The 23018-nt window shown below is 39.0% G+C and overlaps 1 protein-coding gene across 1 annotated transcript in view; it reads left to right on the forward strand.

Moving 5' to 3' along the window:
- LOC150077761 (diacylglycerol kinase theta-like) overlaps positions 1–23018 on the forward strand; it is a 517440-nt gene that overhangs the window by 208488 nt on the left and 285934 nt on the right. Inside the window, exon 5 of the mRNA XM_090385344.1 lies at positions 7695–7826. Coding sequence (XP_090241470.1) covers positions 7695–7826 — 132 coding nt within the window. The remainder of the gene's footprint in view (positions 1–7694; positions 7827–23018) is intronic.

The following is a 23018-nucleotide window of genomic DNA, read 5'->3' on the forward strand; positions in this document are numbered from 1 at the left end:
AAAAAGTTTGCAGAAAATTATGAAATTTTAGTCCCAATTAGAATACCAATATTTTGCTTGTACACATTGAGACCATCAGAAATGTGGTTGTTGAAAACACAAAATTCAATACTTGGTCCAAGTAGGTCAATTTATTTTATTAATGTTGTCACTAAACCTGTTATACAAGCTGTTGAATGCAGTTTTAAGAAAGTCAAGAGGAATGGAATTAAAGAAATTACCAAAGTCGTATGTTTCTGTGCTGTGGAATCTGAAGTGGTTTTTTAAATCTGCTAATCACTTTTTGGTTATTATTATCCACGTTGATGAATGGTATGATCATAAAAACTATAAATAAATTGGTCCTTGGGCCATAGCAGCCAGTGTTTTTACTACTGGCAAAAACTAAAATCCATCTGGTTGCTTATGGAGTTTAGTTATAAACTAGAAATATGGCAATGTGCTATAAGGATCTTTTATCGCTCAACTTTTTATAAAGTGAAATTGGTTCTTTTAATGGAATCATTTAAGCCAATTTTGTTTATGCTATAGGTAGTGTTATTTTCTATATTTGTTTTAAGTGTTGTAATAAACTTCTTTTACAAAATTACGCAGACTAAAAGGCGTAGCTTAATTTAATTTATTATGATACTCACCTTTTTATAATCTGCATTGATGTTGGAATAAATTGGATGAAAATTTTAAATTTAAGTTAGCATGAATAAGTTAGGATTTAAAAACAGAATTACAATGTGCACAAGGAAGTAGAAGTGCAAGTCTTTGTCCTTGGTTGTCAATGTTGAAATTTGAAACGATTTTAGTTATATGGTTGGAGACAGAAGGCCAATAGCCATAACAAGTGGCTTTCGTTTTACACGTCTTCAGTTGGCAATGGTAGAATGAGAGTAAACGCGTGTATTTAAGAAGACTAGGTTCCCGTGATGCTCCTGAATACACGTGGGAATCTCAGATGCATGAGATTCCAGACCGTTGCTATGTTATAGGGTAGTTTGGAATTTAATACTTGAAGAGTGGAATGGCGGCAAAACCATTCTATTACTAGGGCTTCATATTGGAAAATTTTAAAACTGGATTTTAATTTGATAATAGGAATGGCTGAATCTACTAAGGGGGTGTGGTTGTGGGATTGAACATGTGTTGCTAATTCGGTATTGGACTGTTCCATCCTAAAGCTATTGTAGTGGTAGTACGCATGTGTGTTTGATGTTTTGATAGAACCATATTTTGTGGTGGTGCTACCAATGTAGCAATCGTTACAGTTATCTTGAAATTTTATTAAGTAGATGACATTATTCATGTCACTAATGTGGTAATTTTGTGTATCTTTATATGAGTTGAATAATGACCCTAGTTTATTGTAAGATGAGAATGTAAGGGTGATATCAGTACTTTTGAATAAACTGTGGAATTGGTTGGCAAAATTACTATGGTAAGGGAGGATAATACATGGATTATTATTGGACACGAGTTTGGGTGGGTTGTTGATATTATTTTGGACTATGATAATAGCTTGTTTGATTAATTGAATAGGATATTTTTTAGACATGAATTTACTTGAAAGATATCGTAGTTCATAATTAAGGTTATAATGTGTGGAACTGTATTTTATAGCATTGTAAATTTGATTATAAAGGACTGCTTTTTTTTGTGTTGAGGGGGTGATGTGATTCAAAGTGTAAGTATTTGCCCGTGTGAGTATTTTTTCTGAAAATTCTTGTTCCTAGTTTGTGTATTCCAACATCAATGCAGATTATAAAAAGGTGAGTATCATAATAAATTAAATTAAGCTATGCTATTATATTGTGTCAGTTATAAATAGTACTTTAAGAGATCTACAATTTTCGAACAGACTAAAAGGTTAACAGTGGCCTCAGGCAGTTGCAAAAGCAATTTTTGCACTGCTTCTATTAGAATGAGCAGCAGCCTGGAAAGCAAGGTAATGGAGATTTCAAGGACTGCTGGGAGTCATAGAGGAACAAGTAAATACATGGGCTGTGTTAGGGTAAATAAGAGTAGGAACAAGTGCATGTATACTTGCATGTACATTGATTCTAGGAGTTAATAAATTTGATGAACTTGAAGTGCTAGTCAAGACATCAAAGGCAGATATTGTTGGGATATCAGAGACGTGGTGTCACACAGATATAAGCAGTGCAAAATTGGAATTTGGGGAGTACAATGTGTACAGGACAGGAAGAGAGGAGGGGTTATGCTGTTAGTTAAGAAACACATAAAATCTAAGGAAGTACATCCAGTTGATGTTAGTGGACAATTCAGTGTTGAGTCTATTTTGTGTGAAATAAGCACTGAGAAAGAAAAAACGAGAGTAGGTGTGTGTGTGTGTTATAGGCCTAATGAATTTGATGAGTATAGTGAGCAACTGTGCAGAGAAATAGTGGGCCAGTAAATCAGAATGACTTATAATGGGGGATTTTAACTTTCCAGATATTGACTGGAACTTGAGGTTCGTTATTCTCACACTAGCGAGGCTTTTGTGGGTTGATTGGATGACAGTTTTGTGCGGCAAGATGTTCGAGAGGCAACCAGAGGGAGTAATCCTCTTGATTTGATTATCAGCAGTGATTATTCATGCATTAAGAATTTGCATATAAAGGAACCACTGGGTGACAGTGATCACAATGTACTGATGTGGGAATTACTTAAAGATGGGAAGCCTTCAAGGACTTAATTTTGGAGGCTACTAGGCTTTTCATTCCAACTAAGAAATACTGTTCAAGGTTTACGCCTAAACGGATGTCAGATGAATTAATGAGGCTAGTGGCAGAGAAGAAGAATGTATGGGTGCATATAAATTATCAGGCGATATAGAAGCTTATGGCAGGTATAAACTAGTCTGTAATCAAGTCACAAAGGAGGTTATGCAGGTGAAGGCAGATTATGAGAAATCTTTGACAAAGGATGCAAAGAAAAACAGCAAGGAGTTCTTTCCTTATGTAAACTCTAGAAGGTAATGGATGAATCAGATGGGACCACTTAACATAGATGGGTTAACTATTGATGAATGTGCTCAAGTAGTTGATAAACTGAATGAGTATTTTGCATCTACATTCACACATGAGGAGTTATTCAATGAAGGGAGTGCCAGACATTTATCAAACTCAAACAGGGAGCTAAGTGATTTTGTAATAACTGAGAGCAAAGTGGAGGAGAAATTGTTGAAGTTAAACATAAGGAAGAAACCTGGGGTGGACGGGATCTATCCAATTATATTAAAGGAGGCAGCAAAGGAAGTAAGCAAACCCTTAGCCATAATTATGAGAGCTTCCTTGGACTCAGGGAAAGTCCCCATGGACTGGAGGTGTGCAATTGTATCACCAATTCACAAGGCAGGCTCAAAAGGTGACAAGTAACTACAGACCTATTAGTTTAACTTGTGTTCCGGGTAAAATAATGGAATCACTGGTTAAAGAAGCATTGCAGGATCATCTAGACAAGACTGCAGTAATAGTTAAGACACAGCATGGGTTTATCAAAGGGGAGGTCTTGTCTGATCAATTTGATTGCTTACTATGGTGTGGTCACAAGGGAACCAAATGCCAAAAATAATTTTGATATCATATACATGGATTTCAGGAAAGCTTTTGATACTGTTGCACATGGAAGACTGCTGCACAAATTGGAGAGGTATGGCATCAAGGGTAAGCTGCTACAATGGATAAAGGGATGGTTGAGTGGGAGACAACAGAGAGTGGTAATCAATGGACACTGCTCTTCGTGGACAAATGCTATTAGTGTAGTTCCCCAGGTTTCGGTGTTGGGCCCATTGTTGTTTTGTATATTTATCAGTGATATTGATGAAGGTATATCAGGTTTAATGTCCAGGTTTGCCAATGATACAAAGGTTGGCAGGGTTGTTAATGACAATAATGACAGTATGCTACTCCAACTGGATCTAGATAAGTTGGGAAAGTGGGCAGAGAAGTTGCAACTGGAGTTTAACATTGACAAATGCAAAGTATTGCATATGGGTTGCAATAACCGAAGCGAAACGTACCAACTGGGTTGTACTACTCGGGGAAGTGGAAAGTGAAAAAGACCTGGGGGTAATTGTTTAGTCAAATATAAAGTTTGCTGAGCAGTGAGATGGACTGCCAGGGCCAGGTCATCTAGTCTTATCAATGATATATAGGAATTTTGCTAGCAGGGACAGGGAGGTGATTATCCCATCATACAAGGCAATGATCAGGCCACATCTAGAGTACAGTGTACAGTTCTGGAGGCCTCATTTTAGGAAGGATGTAAAGTTTCTAGAATGAGTACAAAGAAGGGCAACAAGATTGGTGAGGGGAACAAAGGGGTGCTCTTATCAAGAAAGGCTTAAGTTCTGCAAATTGTAGTGCCTGGTGAGTGGGCACCTGTGAGGTGATCTGATTGAGGTGTATAAGGCCTTTAATGGGTTGAGCAAGCTGAATGCTGACCGGATTCGTCCTCTTGCTCAGATTAAGAATCTGAAGGGGTATAGATTCAAATTTAGGAAAGACAGTTGTAGAATAGATGTGCGGAATTATGCCTTTAGCCAGCGGGTGGTTGATTGGTGGAACAGACTTCCATCTTTTGTTGTGGAAGTTGATAGCCTAAATAAATTTAAGGCTGAGCTGGACAGGCATTTGGAATGAATGGAGGGGTGAAATGGGTGGGTTATTATTATTTTTTATTTTTTTGGCTGATGCTGCATAAGCTTGCTTTCTTGCATCATATGCCTATGCTAATGCTAAAAGACCCAGTATCCGTGTATTAATAAGTAAATTGAATAGGGCAGGCTATACAAAGAACAAGGCGACTGGAAATAGCTGCAGAAGATGGAGATGTTACATTTATGCATAGAAAGTATCTGCTAAAACTGGTGCAAGGCAAAATAATGTAAATGGTAGAGATGACATTCGTATGATTAACTGCGTGAATGGATTTACCTGCATGTAGAAATAGCACATAAACCTTTGAGGACCATTCTTTATGCTTAAGAAGAATGAAAATTAAACTTTAATTGTAAGTTACAATTTAAAGTATATCCAAGGATGGCATACTTACACATGCATTAAATTCTAATTTACAATTATAGTTTAAAGCACCAAGTATAGAATGTAATACAATGTAAATCCTCTTATACTTCTTATTTCATGCTTTTATTTCTTTCATTCCTTTTATTTATATCCTCCTTAGTTGGTATTTTCGAAATGGAAAAAGTGCATTTGTGGCTTCATTTCTGAAAGTCTTGAAAGGTGTCCATAATTCAACTGTGATTTCCCTCTTGTATATTTATTCAAATGTAACCCCAATTCACAAAGGAGGATCAAAGGCTGACACAAGTAATTATAGACCTGTTAGTTTAACTTCTGTTCCAGGTAAATTAATGGAGGCACTGGTTAAAGAAGCACTGCAGGATCATCTAGACAAGAATTCAGTTATAGCTCAGACGCAGCATGGTTTTGTTAAGGGCAGGTCTTGCCTGACCAATTTGATTGGATACTATGATGTAGTCACAAAAGAACTGGATGCAGGGAATAACTTTGATATTATATATTTGGATCTTAGAAAGGCTTTTGATACTGTTGCACATGGAAGACTGCTGCACAAATTGGAGCAGTGTGGCATTGGAGGCAAATTGCTGCTATGGATAAGGGGATGGTTGAGTGGCAGAAGACAGAGAGTGGTAATCAATGGACACTGCTCAACGTGGACTAATGTTATTAGTGGAGTTCCTCAAGGTTCAGTGTTGGGTCCATTGTTGTTTTCGGTGTTTATGAATGATATTGATGATGGGATATCAAGTTTAATGTCTAAGTTTGCAGATGATACAAAGGTTGGCAGGGTCGTTAGGGACACTACTGACGCTATGCTGCTGCAACAGGATCTGGAAAGGTTGAACAGATGGGCTGAGAGGTGGCAAATGAAGTTTAACATTGACAAATGTAAAGTACTACATATGGGTAACAGTAACCCCAGAGCAATGTATCAACTCTGCGGTACTACACTGACAGTGGTGGAGAATGAAAAGGACCTGGGGGTAATTGTGCAGGCAGATATGAAGTTCTCTGAGCAGTGCAGACGAGCTGCAAGAGTAGCTCATGGTGTCTTGTCAATGATATACAGGAATTTTTCTAGCAGGGATAAGGAGGTGATTATTCCCTTGTATAAGGCAATGGTTAGGCCACATCTTGAGTACTGTATACAGGTCTGGAGACCTCATTTCAAGAAGGATGTAGAGCTGCTGGAACGGGTACAGAGAAGGGCAACAAGATTAGTAAATGGAACAAAGGGTTGCTCTTACGAAGAAAGGCTTAAGTTTTGCAAATTACAGAGTCTGGAGACTAGGCACCGGCGAGGTGATCTGATAGAGGTGTATAAGGCTTTGAATGGTTTGAGCATGCTCAATGCCAATGGGATTCTTCTTCTTTCTCAGAATAATCACCTCAGAGGGCATAAATTCAAATTGAGGAAGGACGGATGTCGGATAGATGTGCGGAAATTTGCCTTTGGCCAGCGGGTGGTTGGTTGGTGGAACCGACTTCCATCACTTGTTATTGAAGTTGATAGCCTAAACAAATTTAAAGCTCAACTGGACAGGTATTTCGAACGAATGGAGGGGTGAAATGGGAGAGGGTTTTTTTTTTTTTTTTTTTTTTTTGGCTGATGCTGAATAAGCTTGCTTTCTTGCATCATATGCCTCTACTAATGCTAATGCTAAAGTGACAGCATCCAAATGTTCTTTGGTACATAATAATTCCATCTTGAAATTAAAATCCTTGATTACTGAAATCTCATTCATCATTATCCATTTTTAGACTCTACGGTCACTTACCACTAATGATTTCTGAATTCTCGTATTTGTGATATTAATTGGATTACTGAAGCAGTCATAATCAGTTGACCTATAAAAGACAATCCAAACAGAAATCTAGAAACATAGAAATGTTAATTTCTAGTGCAGTGTGGATTAAAAAAAAAAAACCCTCTTTTCCTTCTACCTGTAATATCTAATTCTAGTTTTTTGAAAGTCAAAAGTTGGTAGCTATGATACTGCCTCATGATATTCAAGGTTGCACACATCAGTCCTTGTCGTTGAGGAAGCATTACATGCATTAAGCATCAAAATTCCCCAACTTCCCTGTTGTTCAAATCACGCATCCCCCATGACTTTTACTATTTACAAGTTAAGATACTTATAAGAGCTTATTCAGAAATAAGCTCTTATAAGCTTAAGGGAGAAATAAAAGGTTGCCATTTTCCATTGGATGCTGAGATAATAAATGTAAATCATGGTATCTTAACTTGTCTTGCAAACAATAGCTTCTCTGAAATATTTAATGGCTAGAAAATGGGTGGAAAGATGGGATAAGTTTATTGAATTAGGTGGCATTTATTTAAAAAAAAAAAACAAACAAACATCAAAAATTTTATTTTGTAAGTTCCGTGAAGATTATATTTCAAAAAGCAAACTTTGTGTAACTCTTAGTGATTACATAAAACACAATATATCAGTATTGTAACCAAATTTTATTGCTGAGAATTCTATCACTATAAAGTTATTGATCATTTTAAATTACTTACCATAAACTATAGGTTATGACTAGAAACCACTTGAATAGTTTTCTGCTTAACAAATACTTAATTTTTTTAATAAAACTTATCTCTCTGCATTTATTGATTAATATATGCTTCAATTTTGTTTACAGCCCACAGTAACCCAGTACCATCATTGGAGGGAAGGCAATTTACCCGGTAATTCAAAGTGCCATCATTGTAAGAAGACTTGCTGGTCAGCAGAATGTTTGGCTGGCATGCGGTGTGAATGGTGTGGCATGACGGTAAATGCTTTACACAGTAATTTAAACATGAATTTATTCTTTTAGGTTTATACGAGTAAAATGTTATTTCTGTTCTTCATAACATCATTGGTATGGCTTATAGCAAAGAAGGCCAAAGAGTCATGAAAAAAAGCAGAAGCAGAAGCAAATGAAGTTTTTAACAATGTGGTAAAAAAAAATAGGAAGTTTGATAAATTTTCTGTTCTTTCCACCACATCATTATTTTCACTTTCAATGAACTTGGAAATGAATTGAATATTTCCTTTTAGAGAAAACGTCCTACAAAGAAAGATGCTCCTACTCCTAATGGTGAGCAAACACTTCACTGCTTAGTTAGTTTCTGGATGCATTTAATGGCTAACTATATACTTTATTTCAGCTATACATAGTACTTAGTACCGTGCATGGGTTGGAGGTTGAGAAGATAAAAGAAGATATTTATTGACATTAGAATTCAGCTTCTGGAGATTGTAATTTTCAGGAAATACATATCAAGGAAGGTTGTTCCAGAAAATGGAAGGTGAATGAATAAATGAGGAAGAAGAAAACTTGGTTCTGTGAGTTTGAAGTTGGACAGTAAAAGGATTTTGATTGCGGCATTTATTCAGACTGATTTGAAAGAGAGAGCAGGAATTATAAAAGCCAATTCAGAAGAACAGTGGCAACAGAACATCTGAGATAGAGGCTGGAGACACTCTATTAGAGATGGGTCATTAATTAACCTAACTACCCTCTTTTGAATGGAATCTAGAAGCCTGAGAGAGGTTTTGGGGGCACCACCCAGATGCGGGAACAATATTCCATGGTAGGGCTGATTTGCAATTTGTACAGAGTGAACAGCTGTTTGGAAGAAAAGTAATGCCGAGAGCTAAAGAGAAAACCCAGTTTTTTTAGATGCAGAGCAAGCAGTATTTGTAATGTGCTTATGCCAAGAGAAAGAGAGAGAAATTAGAAGTTAGGGTAATCCCCAATAAAGATGTATGATCTTGCCTAGAAATCTCCAGGTCATTGAAGATAAGCATAGGAGCAGAAGAATCCTTTTTGTGAGATATAAGACAGGTCTGAGTTTTAGAAGGATTGAAATCAACTCAGTTATCTTTGCCCCACTGGAGAATTACCTGGGGATCATAATTTAAAAAATTGGTAGTGGATATTCGAGTAATTGAAGCTGTTTGAGTAGGGCACGGTTTCTCAAACTAGGAGGTGGAATATAATGTGCTGTCATCGGAAAACTATAAATAGGATTTCCAGTCAGTGGAAGAAGGTCATTAATGTGCAAGGCAAAAAGAGTGGGAGAAAGAACTGAATCTTGGGGATCGCTGGCATTAGTGGAGAAGTTAAAACACAGAAAGCCATCTTTTATCACCTACAGTGAATGGTCAGTGGTCAGAGAGAGAACTAGATACGCAATTACAAAAACACTTGGCAAACCATGGAAGCTTATTTAGAATACCTTTATGTCAAACACGATCAAAAGCCTTTGAAATGTCAAGAGTTACTGCTTGAGTTTCACCAAGCTTTTCCATTGAATTTGTCCATAAATGCATAACATAAGCCAGAATATCACCAGTGGATTGACACTGACGCAGTCCATACTGACGATCGTTGATCAGACGGAAGGTTTCTAGGTAGTTTAAGAGTTGGCGGTTAATTGATTTCTCCATTACTTTAGAAAGAGCAGACGTAATTGCAATGGGATGATAATTGGATGGGAGGGATTTGTCACCCTTTTTAGGAACTGGCTGGATATGAGCAAATTTCCAAGCAGAAGAAAAAACACCTTTGGAATAAGAAAGTGAAATAAGGCAGCAAAGAACAGGATTTAGTTCAGTGGCACAGGTTTTCAGAACAAGTGTAGAGATACCATCAGGACTTGGAGCTTTCTTAGTGTCAAGATTCGTCAAAATCTTTCAGACATCCTTATGATGGAAGACTACAGGCGGCATTGAATGAAGAGTACTGGGAATGGTGGGAGGTCATTTACTAATATCATTAATACACAACTTGGAAGAAAAATAGGATGCTAGCAGGTGTTTTATCCTTGGCTGAAATGGTAATAGAACCATCTGATTTTGACAGAGGCGAGAACAGAGATGGAAAGAAGTTGTGGCCCATAGCTTTGGCAGAAGACCAGGATGCTCAGCTAACAATTGGACAAGAAACCAGTTTTCTACTCTTAGCCTGTTCAAAATCTAGTTTGGACTGATTAATAACTGCTTCACAATTGTTGAGAGCTTTGGTGTAGGCAGAAAATAAAACTGAAGGTTTGGAGACAACCCAGTTACGATATGCAACATTCTTTTCTTGAGCAGCCTTAGCATATTTATTGGAAAACCAACTTTTAGATAAAGGATGAGATTTTAAAGTGGACTGTAGAATAAAGGATTCCATCCCTACAAGAATAATTTCACTGACACAATGTATTGCGAACGTTGCCATCAGAAGTTTCGAAACAGTAATCTAATCAAGGTAAAGAAGAAAAGAAATCTCACGGATCGTTCCATTTTGCATTCCTGTAATGCCAAAAAACACTCAGTTCAAAATGGCCAGGAGAGAAAGGCTCCATTGTAGAAGAGACCATTACAAAGTTGTGATCTCTAGAGGAACACTCACCTCAACTGTGTACGACAGATGGAAGTTTGTTGCAGTAAACTCGCTGACTAAAGGAAAACTTCTGCACATCTATTCTACAACTGTCTTTCTTAAATTTGAGCTTATGCCCCCTCAGGTTTGTAATCTGAGCAAGAGGAAGAATCCCATCAGCATTGAATCTCCTCAAATCATTCGAGGCCTTATACACCTCGATCAGATCACCTCACAGGTGTCTAGTCTCCAGATCCTGCAATTTGCAGATCCTTTCTTCGTAAGAGCACCGCTTTGTTCCCTCACCAATCTTGTTACCCTTCTCTGTACTCAGTCTAGCAATGCTACATCCTTTGTAAACTGAGGCTTCCAGAACTGTACGCAGTACTGAAGGTGTGGCCTGACCATTGCCTTATACAAGGGAATAATCACCTCCATATCCCTGCCCACAAAATTCCTGTATATCATTGACAAGACCCCATGACCTACTCTGGCAGCCTGTCTGCACTGCTCAGAAAACTTCATATCTGACTGCACAATTACTCCCAGGTCTCTTTCATTCTCCACTACCCTGAGTGTAAAACCACCCAGTTGATATGTTACTCTGGGGTTACTGCTACCCATTTCCAGTACTTTGCAATTGTCAATGTTAAACTTCAGTTGCCAATTCTCAGCCCATCTGCCCAACTTTTCCAGATCCTGTTGCACACCATACTGTCATTGCTGTAATTAACAGCCCTGCCAACCTTTGTATCATTGGCAAACTTTGACATTAAGCTTGATATACCTTTATTGATATCATTGATAAATATACAAAACAATAATGGGCCCAACACCGAACCCTGGGGGACACACTAATAACATTAGTCCATGAAGAGCGGTGTCCATTGATTACCACTCTGCCTTCTCCCACTAAGTCATCCTTTTATCCATTGTAGCAACTTGCCCTTAATGCTGACTGCTCAAATTTGTAGTCTTCCATGTGTAACGTAAGACTCTCTTGGTAAGAGGATCCCTTCATTCCCCTCACAAATCTTATTGCCCTTCTCTGTACACGCTCAAGCAAATCTACATCCTTCCTAAAATGAGGCTTCCAGACCTGTATCCAGTACTCAAGGTGTGGCCTGACCATTGCCTTATATAGAGGGATAATCACCTCCTTTTCCCTGCTAGCAAAATTCCTATATATCATTGGCAAAACCACAAGACCTACCCTGGCAGCCTGTCTGCATTGCTCAGAAAACTTCATATCTGCCTGCACAATTAATCCCATGTCTTTTTCATTTTCTACCACCTTAAGTGTAGTACCACACAGTTGGTACGTTTCTCTGGGGTTACTTCTACCCACATACAGTACTTTGCATTTGTCAAGGTTAAACTTCAGTTGCCACTTCTTAGCCTATCTGCCCAAATTATCTAGATCCTGTTGCAATAGCACACTTCCATTACTTTCATTAACAACCCTGCCAACCTTTGTATCATCTGCAAACTTCGACATTAAGCCTGATATACCTTCATTAATATCATAGATAAATATACAAAACAACAGTGAACCCAACACCAAACTCTGTGGGACTCCACTAATAACATTAGTCCACGAACAGCAGCACCCATTGAGTACCACTCTCTGTCTTCTCCCACTTAACCATCCTTTTATCCATTGTAAAAACTTACCCTTAATACTCACTCACACACTAGCAAGGCTTTTGTGGATTTATTGGATGATTGTTTTCTATGTCAGCATGTTTGGGAGGCAACTAGAGGGAGCAGTACTCTTGATTTGATTATCAGTAGTGATTCTTCATGCATTAAGAATCTGCAGATAAAGGAACCACTAGGTGGCAGTGATCACAGTGTGCTGAAGTAGGATTTACTCAAGGAGATGACTACCATCAGAGGTAAATCGAAGGGTTATTGTATCATAAAGGCGACAACGATGGTCTGAGACAGTATTTAAATTCTATACAGTGGGACTAACTGATGATGTTACCAACAGCAAACTCAAAATGGGAAGCATACAAAGAACTTATCTTGGAAGGTACTAGGCTTTACATACCAACTAAGAAATATTGTTCAAGGTTCAGGCCTAAATGGATGTCAGATGAACTAATGAGACATATGGCAGAGAAGAAAAATGCATGGGATACATATAAATTAACACGTGACACAGAAGCCTATGATAGATACAAGTTGATCTGTAACCAAGTTACAAAGGAGGTTAGGCAGGCGAAGGCAGATTACGAGAGATCCTTGGCAAGGGATGCAAAGAAAAACAACAAAGAGTTCTTTATTTGTGTAAACTCTAGAAGGAAGGGGATGAATCAGATTGGTCCACTTGATATCGATGGGTCAACTGTTGATGACCCTGCTCAGGTTGCTAACAAACTAAATGAATATTTTGCATCGACATTCACACATGAGGAGTTATTCAGCGAGGGGAATGACAGAGGTGTATTCAAATCTAGCAGTAAGCTAGAGAATCTTGTAATAACTGAGAGTAAAGTGGAGGAGAAATTGTTGAAGATAAACACAAGAAAGGCACCTGGGGGTGGATGGGATCTATCCATTTATATTAAAGGAGGCAGCAAAGGAAGTAAGCAAACCCTTAGCCATAATTATGAGAGCTTCCTTGGACTCAGTGGAGGTACCCATAGACTTGAAATGTGCAAATGTGACCCCAATTCACAAAGGAGGATCAAAGGCTGACACAAGTAATTATAGACCTGTGAGCTTAACGTCTGTTCCAGGAAAATTAATGGAGGCACTGGTTAAAAAAGCACTGCAGGATCATTTAGACAAGACTTCAGTTATAGCTCGGACACAGCATGGTTTTGTTAAGGGGAAGTCTTGCCTAACCAATTTGATTGGATACTATGATGCAGTCACAAATGAACTGGATGCAGGGAATAGCTTTGATATTATATACTTGGATCTTAGAAAGGCTTTTGATACTGTTGCACATGGAAGACTGCTACACAAATTGGAGCAGTGTGACATTGGAGGCAAATAGCTGCTATGGATAAAGGGATGGTTTAGTGGGAGAAGACAGAGTGGTAATCAATGGACAATGCTCATTGTGTACTAATGTTATTAGTGGAGTCCCTCAGGATTCAGTGTTGGGTTCATTGTTGTTTTCTGTATTTATAAATGATATTGATGATGGTATATCAAGCTTTCCAAGTTTTCAGACAATTCAAAGGTTGGCAGGGTTGTTAAGGACACTACTGACAGTATGCTGTTGCAACAGGATATGGAAAGGTTGAGCAAATGGGCTGAGAGGTGGTAGTAGTAGTGGAATGTGATGCAAGAAAGCAAGTGTATGAGCTTATGCAGCATCAGCCAAAAAAAAAAAAAAAAATCACACCCATTCCCTCCAAATGCCTGTCCAGTTCCTCTTTAAATTTATTTAACCTATCAACTTCCACAACGACAGATGGAAGTTTGTTCCAGCAATTAACCACCCGCTGGCTAAAGTCAAATTTCCACACATCTATTCTACATCTGTCCTTTCTTAATTTGAATTTATGCCCCCTTAGGTTCGTAATCTGAACAAGTGGAAGGATCCCATCAGAATTCAACGTGCTCAATCCATTCAAGGCTTTATACACCTCAATTAGATCACCGCGCAGGTGCCTAGTCTCCAGCCACTGCAATTTGCAGAACTTAAGCCTCTCTTGGTAAGAGGATCCCTTCATTCCCCTCACCAATCTTGTTGCCTTTCTCTGTACTCGCTCAAGCAAATCTATATCCTTCCTAAAATGAGGCCTCCAGACCTGTACCCAGTACTCAAGGCGTGGCCTGACCATTGCCTTATATAGAGGGACAATCACCTCCTTTTCAGTGCTAGCAAAATTCCTATATATTATTGTCAAAACCCCATGGCCTGCCAGAGCAGGTCATGGGGTTTTGTTCAAGGAGTTTTGAACAAAACTTTGTTCAAATGCAGTACTTTGCATTTGTCAAGGTTAAACTCCAGTTGCCACTTCTTAACCCATCTGCCCAAATTGTCTAGATCCTGTTGAAGTAGCAAACTGCCATTATTGTCATTAACAACCTTGCCAACCTTTGTATCATCTGCAAACTTTGACACTAAGCCTGATATACCTTCATCAATATCATTGATAAATATACAAAACAACAGAGGACCCAACACCGGACCCTGTGGGTCTCCACTAATAACATTAGTCCACGAAGAGCAGCACCCATTAATTACCAACCTCTATCTTCTCCCACTGAACCATCCTTTTATCCATTGTAGCAACTTACCCTTAATACCATTCTGCTCCAATTTGTACAATAGTCTTCCATGTGCAACAGTGTCAAAATCTTTCCTGAAATCCAAATATATGATTTCAAAATTATTTTTTGCATCCAGTTCCTTTGTAACCACATCATAATATCCTATCAAATTTGTCAGGCAAGACTTTCCCTTAACAAACCCATGCTGTGTCTGAATTATTGCTGCAGTCTTGTCTAGATGATTCTGCAATGCATCTTTTACCAGTGACTCCATTATTTTACCCGGAACAGAAGTTAAACTAACTGGTCTGTAATTACTCGTGTCACCCTTCGATCCCCTCTTTGTGAATTGGGGATACATTTGCACATCTCCATTTCGTGGGGACCTCCCCTGAGTCCAAGGATGCTCTCATAATTATGGCTAAGGGTTTGCTTAGTTGCTTTGCCGCCGCCTTTAATATAACTGGATAGATCCCATCCACCCCAGGTGCCTTTCTTATGTTTAATTTAAACAATTTCTCCTCCACATTTCTCTCAGTTATTACAAAATCATTAAGCACCTTGCTACAATTTGATAACCTTCTGCCATTTTCAAACCTTAATAACTCCTCATGTCTGAATGTAGATGCAAAATACTCATTCAGTTTGTTTGCTATCTGAGCAGGATCATCAACAGTTGAACCATCGATATCAAGTGGACCAATCAGATTCATCCCCTTCCTTTTAGAGTTTATATAAGTAAAGAAATCCTTGCTGTTTTTCTTAGCATCTTTTGCCAAAGCAAAAACCCTTTCCTTTACCGCTGATGGTAATTATATTAGCATTAGCATTAGTAGAGGCATTTGATGCAAGAAAGCAAGCTTATGTAGCACCAGCCAAAAAAAAAAAAAAAAAAACCCACTTCCACTTCACCCCTCTGTTCGTTCAAAATACCTGTCCAGCTGAGCCTTAAACTTATTTAGGCTATCAACCTCCACCACAAGGGATGGAAGTCTGTTCCACCAACCAACCACCCGCTGGCTAAAGGCAAATTTCCGCACGTCAAAGGTAGCAAATGAAGTTTAACATTGACAAATGTAAAGTACTATATATGGGAAGCAGTAACCCCAGAGTAACGTATCAACTCTGTGGTACTACACTGACAGTGGTAGAGAATGAAAAGGATCTGGGGGTAATTGTGCAGGCAGATATGAAGTTTTCTGGGCAGTGCAGATGGGTTGCAAGAGTAGCTCATGGTCTCTTGTCAATGATATACAGGTATTTTTCTAGCAGAGATAAGGAGATCATTATTCCCTTGTATAAGGCAATGGTCAAGCCACACTTTGAGTACTGTATTCAGGTCTGGTGACCTTATTTCAAGAAGGATGTAGAGCTGCTATAATGAGTACAGAGAAGGGCAACAAGATTAGTGAATGGAACAAAGTGTTGCTCTTAAGAAGAAATGCTTAAGTTTTGAAAATTACAGTGTGTGGAGACTAGGCACCGGTGGGATGATCTGATAGAGGTGTATAAAGTCTTGAATTAGCATTAGCATTAGTAGAAGCATATGATGCAAGAAAGCAAGCTTATGGAGCATCAACCAAAAAAAAATAAAAAAAAAACACTCACTCCCATTTCACCCCTCCGTTCATTCAAAATACCTGTCCAGCTGAGCCTTAAATTTATTTAGGCTATCAACTTCCACAACAAGGGGTGGAAGTCTTCCACCAACCAACTACCCGCTGGCTAAAGGCAGATTTCTGCACATCTATCCTACATCTGTCTTTCCTCAATTTGAATTTATACCCTCTCAGGTGATTATTCTGAGCAAGAAGAAGAATCATATCAGCATTGAGTATGCTCAAACCATTCAAGGCTTTATACACTTCTATAAGATCATCTTGCCGATGATCTGATAGAGGTGTATAAAGGTGTCTAAATTTAAGGCTCAGCTGGACGTATTTCGAACGAATGGAGGGATGAAATTGGAGTTTTTTTTGGCTGATGTTGCATAAGCTTGCTTTCTTGCATCATATGCCTCTGCTAATGCTAAAATGATTTTACTCCTTTTAACAGTCTCCACCTCCTATGGAGGGCAGGGTGCCTTATCTGGAGAGTCCCCTTGGCCCTTTATCTTTCAATTTTCTGGTGGAAGTCTTTTTACCATCCACCAACGTGCCTTCACCTATTACCCAGGACTTAAAATTGTCACCTTGACCTTTTTTTGCAAGAAATGTTTTTTTTTAATTCATTTATTTTTTGATTTATTTGTTATTATTTTTAAGGGTCCTTCCCTGACAAGTTAAGGCGCTGCCAAGGTTACAAGCTGATACAAAAAAATAAAATTATCCCCAACCTTCTTCAACAAAGAAAACCAACAATTGCAGACATCAAAAATTATTATTGTGAAGAAACGAAATTAGCATTAGCAAGGGCACATGAGGCAAGAAAGCAAGCTTATATAGCATCAGCCAAAAAAAAGAAACACACACACACCCCTTCCCATTTCACTCATTCACCCACTCCAAATGTTTGTCTAGTTCTGACTTGAATCTGTTTAAGCTATCAACTACTACAACAGATGGAAGTCTGTTCCACCAACCAACTACCTGCTGGCTAAAGGCAAATTTCTGCACATCTATCGTACCTCTGTCTTTCCTCAATCTGAATTTTTGCCCTCTCAGGTGATTATTCTGAGCAAGAGGAAGGATCCAATCAGCATTGAGCATGCTCAAACCATTCAACGCTTTATACCCCTCAGTGAAATAAACTCGCAGGTGCCTAGTCTCCAGACACTGTAATTTTCAAAAATTAAGCCTTTCTTCGTAAGAGCATCCCTTTTTTCCATTCACTAATCTTGACCACATGACCACTCTTGTCACCGTGCAGCCGCTAGGCTTGTCTAGTGAAAATTCATGCAGTTACATTGTGGAGAGCATACCATATGTGTCTATTTCTTATTTAGTTTACTTAATATTAATAACTGGATGGTACTTGTACGTTAATTTAACACCCTTGGATTTAAAATGAATACTACGAAAAGAGTAAAACGTGTCATTTTCATCAAGAGTGGGAACTAGAATACTTTTTTGTAATGATAAAAGGAAAATGTTGTTATTTGATTTGCAATGCTTCTGTGGCTATACCCAAATAAGGAAATTTATAAAGGCACTTCAATGTACTCCATGGTAAATACCAATCGGATTTTCCACCTAATAGTGACTGCAGAAAAATATCAATTAAAAGAGCTTAAATCCTGATTATTCGCACAACAAAATTTCTTCGTGACAACTAATTTACAATCTAAAGCAGTAACTGTAGCATCATTTAAAGTGAGTAGTTTCTTGAAAAAAAAAAAAAAACTATTTTCTCATGGTCAATTCATCCAAGACACATGTTTAGAAATAACAGATTCTCTTTTTGAAAATTTTAAGAACAAAAATGAACAAAAACAAAATCCCTCGAAGGATTAAAAGTGAGGTGACCATCAAGCTCTCAGCTGCCCACACCAATGACAGCATGCAATTGGTCATCACGCAACACAGCGGCAGCCCCCAAGGCAGAATGCGCTGGTCCCAAAGGAACTAGTAGTTGTTGGTGACTCTATTGTCAGGGAAACGGGAAACATGCTTTGTAAAAAGGATAGATGGAACAGTACCAGGGTATGTCTGCCAGCGGCAAAGGTTGATGACGTTGTAGAGCGGATATCATCTTTTAAGGGCACAAAAGGTGATATAGTTGTACACGTTGGCACTAATGATATTAAAAGGAGGAGACTGGCAGAATTACTTAACAAGTACAGGTCACTGATGAAAATAAGCCGTGAATTAGGGTTGAATTTGAAAGTGTCTGCAATTCTGCCCAGACACGATAGGAGGGAGTATATGATGAGTACCCTGTCGATCAATTTGGCCCAGGAAAGATTGTGCAGGGCTCAAGGAGTAGAATTTTTTTCAGCCTGGTCTGTATTTGTTAACAGGAGAGACTGCTTCTACAGGGATGGGATACACTTAAATAGAAAGGGTGCAAGAATGTTTGCTGATGCTATCGAGGCAGTGTTAGGTGGGTCGGAAAACTGCTAGATTAGGGGGATACAAGGACTAATAGATTAACAGTAGCCACTGGCAGAGGAGAAAGTGATTCTTGCACTCCTTCTATTGGAATGAGCTGCAGACTGGAAAATAAGATGCAGGATATTTCAGAGACTGCTGGGAATCATGGGGATACAAGTGAACACATGGGTTGTGTTAGGGTGGCTAAGAGGAAGAGCAGGTGCATGTATACTTGCATATACACCAATGCTAGGAGTTTAGTAAATAAATTTGATGAATTTGAGGTATGGCTCAAAACATCAAAGGCAGATATTGTTGGGATTTCAGAGACGTGGTGTCACACAGATATAAGAAATGCTGAACTGGAATTTGGGGAGTACAATGTCTACAGAAAGGATAGACAGGATAAGAAGGGAGGAGGGGTTATGCTATTAGTGAAGAAATACATAAAATCCAAGGAAGTGAAGCCAGGCGACATCGCTGGACAGTGCAGTGTCCAGTCAGTTTGGTGTGACATAAGCATTGGGAGATCAAAATTGAGAGTAGGAGTGTGCTATAGGCCTAATGACTCTGATGAGTATAATAAGGAACTGTACAGAGAAATAGAGTGGGCCAGTAAATCAGAGTCTCTTATAATGAGGGATTTTAATTTCCCAGATATTGACTGGAATTTGGGGCCTGGTCACTCACACACTAGCAAGGCTTTTGTGGATTTATTGGATGATTGTTTTCTACATCAGCATGTTCGGGAGGCAACTAGAGGGAGTAATACTCTTGATTTGATTATCAGTAGTGATTCTTCATGCAATAAGAATCTGCAGATAAATGAACCACTAGGTGGCAGTGATCACAGTGTTCTGAAGTGGGAGTTACTCAAAGAGGTAACTACCATTAGGGGTAAAGGGAAGGGGTATTGCTTTCGTAAAAGCGACTACGATGGATTGAGACAGTATTTAAATTCTATACAGTGGGACCAACTGATGATGTTACCAACAGCAAATTCAAAATGGGAAGCATTCAAAGAACTTATCTTGGAAGCTACTAGTCTTTACATACCAACTAAGAAATATTGTTCAAGGTTTAGGCCTAAATGGATGTCAGATGAACTAATGGGGGCATATGGCAGAGAAGAAAAATGCATGGGATACATACAAATTAACATGTGACACAGAAGCCTATGATAGATACAAGTTGATCTGTAACCAAGATACAAAGGAGGTTAGGCAGGCGTAGGAAGATTACGAGAGATCCTTGGCAAGGTATGCGAAGAAAAACAGCAAAGAGTTCTATACTTATGTAAACTCTAGAAGGAAGGGGATGAATCAGATTGGTCAACTGTTGATGACCCTGCTCAGGTAGCTAACAAACTAAATGAATATTTTACATCGACATTCACACATGAGGAGTTATTCAGCGAGGGGAATGCCAGTGGTGTATTCAACTCTAGCAGTAAGCTAAAGAATCTTGTAATAACTGAGAGTAAAGTGGAGGAGAAATTGTTGAAGACAAGAAGGGCACCTGGGGTGGATGGGATCTATCCAGTTATATGAAAGGAGGCAGCAAAGGAAGTAAGCAAACCCTAAGCCATAATTATGAGAGCTTCCTTGGACTCAGGGGAGGTACCCATGGACTGGAGATTGTGCAAATGTGACCCCAATTCACAAGGGAGGATCATAGGCTGACGCAAGTAATTATAGACCTGTGAGTTTAACTTCTGTTCCTGGAAAATTAATGGAGGCACTGGTTAAAGAAGCACTGCAGGATCATCTAGACAAGACTTCAGTTATAGCTCGGACACAGCATGGTTTTGTTAAGGGGAAGTCTTGCCTGATCAATTTGATTGGATACTATGATGCAGTCACAAAAGAACTGGATTCAGGAAATGGATATTATATACTTGGATCTTAGAAAGGCTTTTGATACTGTTGCACATGGAAGACTGCTGCACAAATTGGAGCAGTATGGCATTGGAAGCAAATTGCTGCTATGGATAAAGGGGTGGTTGAGAGGGAGAAGACAGAGAGTGGTAATCAATGGACACTGCTCATCGTGGACTAATGTTATTAGTGGAGTCCCTCAGGATTCAGTATTGGGTCCATTATTGTTTTCTGTATTTATAAATGATATTGATGATGGTATATCAAGCTTAATGTCCAAGTTTGCAGAAGATACAAAGGTTGGCAGGGTTGCACTATGCTGCGGCAACAGGATCTGGAAGGGTTGAGCAGATGGGCTGAGAGGTTGCAAATGAAGTTTTAACATTGACAAATGTAAAGTACTACATATGGGAAACAGCAACCCCAGAGCAATGTATCAATCTGTGGTACTACACCGATAGTGGTAGAGAATGAAAGGGACCTGGGGGCGTTTGTGCAGACAGATACGAAGTTCTCTGAGCAGTGCAGACGGGCTGCAAGAGTAGCACATGGTGTATTGTCAATGATATATAGGAATCTTTCTAGCAGGGATAAGGAGGTGATTATTCCCTTGTAAAATACAAGGCAATGGTCAGGCCACACCTAGAGTTACTGTATGCAGGCCTGGAGACCGCATTTCAAGAAGGATGTAGAGCTGCTGGAACGAGTACAGAGAAGGGCAACAAGATTAGTGAATGGAACAAGGGGGTGCTCTTACGAAGAAAGGCTTACGTTTTACGAATTAGTGTCTGGAGACTAGGCACCTGCGAGGTGATCTGATTGAGGTGTACAAAGCCTTCAATGGTTTGAGCATGCTCAATGCTGATGTGATTCTTCCTCTTGCTCAGAATAATCACCTGAGAGGGCATAAATTCAAATTGAGGAAAGATAGATGTAAGATAGACGTGCGGAAGTTTGCCTTTAGCCAGCGGGTGGTTGGTTGGTGGAACAGACTTCCATCCCTTGTCATGGAAGTTGATAGCCTAAATAAGTTTAAGGCTCAGCTGGACAGTTATTTCGAACGAACAGAGGGGTGAAGTGGAAGTGGTTATTTTTTATTTATTTATTTATTGTTTTTTTTTTTGGCTGATGCTGCATAAGCTTGCTTTCTTGCATCCAATGCCTCTACTAATGCTAATGCTAAAATTAAAAGTGTTCTTTAAGTTCTACAATTCTGCAATTAATATCTCGAAATACTGTGATGCGACACATAGAAAAATGAGTAAAAATTAGCATTATCATTAGTAGAGACATATGATGCAAGAAAGCAAGCTTATGGAGCATCAGCCAAAAAAAACAAAACAAAAAAAAAACCTTCCTCTTCATCCCCCCGTTCGTTCGAAATATCTGTCCAGCTGAGCCTGAAATTTATTTAGGCTATCAACTTCCACGACAAGGAATGGAAGTCTATTCCACCAACCAACTACCCGCAGGCTAAAGGGAAATTTCCACACGTCTACCCTACATCTGTCTTTCCTCAATTTGAATTTATGCCCTGTCAGGTGATTATTCTGAGCAAGAGGCAGTATCCTATCAGCATTGAGCATGCTCAAGCTATTCAAAGCTTTGTACACCTCTATCAGATCACCTCGCCAGTGCCTAGTCTACAGACACTGTAATTTGCAAAACTTAAGCCTTTCTTCGTAAGAGCAATTCTTCGTTCCGTTCACTAACCTTGTTGCCGTTCTCTGTACTCGTTCCAGCAGCTCTACATCCTTCTTGAAATGAGGCCCTCAGACCTGTATACAGTACTCAAGGTGCGGCCTGACCATTGCCTTATACAAGGGAATAATCACCTCCTTATCCCTATTAGAAAAATTCCTATATATCGTTGATAAGACACCATGAGCTACTCTTGCAGCCCATCTGCACTACTCAGAAAACTTCATATCCGCCTGCACAATTACCCCCATGTCCTCTTCATTTTCTACCACTGTCAGTGTAGTACCACAGAGTTGATACGTTGCTCTGGGGTTGCTGTTTCCCATATGTAGTATTTTACACTTATCAATGTTAAACTTCATTTGCCACTTCTCAGCCCATCTGCTCAACCTTTTCAGATCCTGTTACAGCTGCATAGCATCAGTAGTGTCCTTAACAACCCTGCCAACCTTTGTATCTTCTGCAAACTTGGACATTAAGCTTGATATACCATCGTCAATATTATTTATAAATACAGAAAACAACAATGGACCCAACTGAACCCTGAGGGACTCCACTAATAACATTAGTCCACGATGAGCAGTGTCCATTGATCACCACTCTCTGTCTTCTGTCACTCAACCATTCCTTTATCCATAGCAACAATTTGCCACCAATGCCACACTGCTCCAACTTGTGCAGCAGTCTTCCATGTGCAACAGTATCAAAAGCCTTTCTAAGATCCAAATATATAATATCAAAGTTATTCCCTGCATCCAATT

This window comes from Mastigoproctus giganteus, chromosome 11 (assembly GCF_048544385.1).
Source record: "Mastigoproctus giganteus isolate SK-2022 chromosome 11, ASM4854438v1, whole genome shotgun sequence".
Taxonomy (NCBI): domain Eukaryota; kingdom Metazoa; phylum Arthropoda; class Arachnida; order Uropygi; family Thelyphonidae; genus Mastigoproctus; species Mastigoproctus giganteus.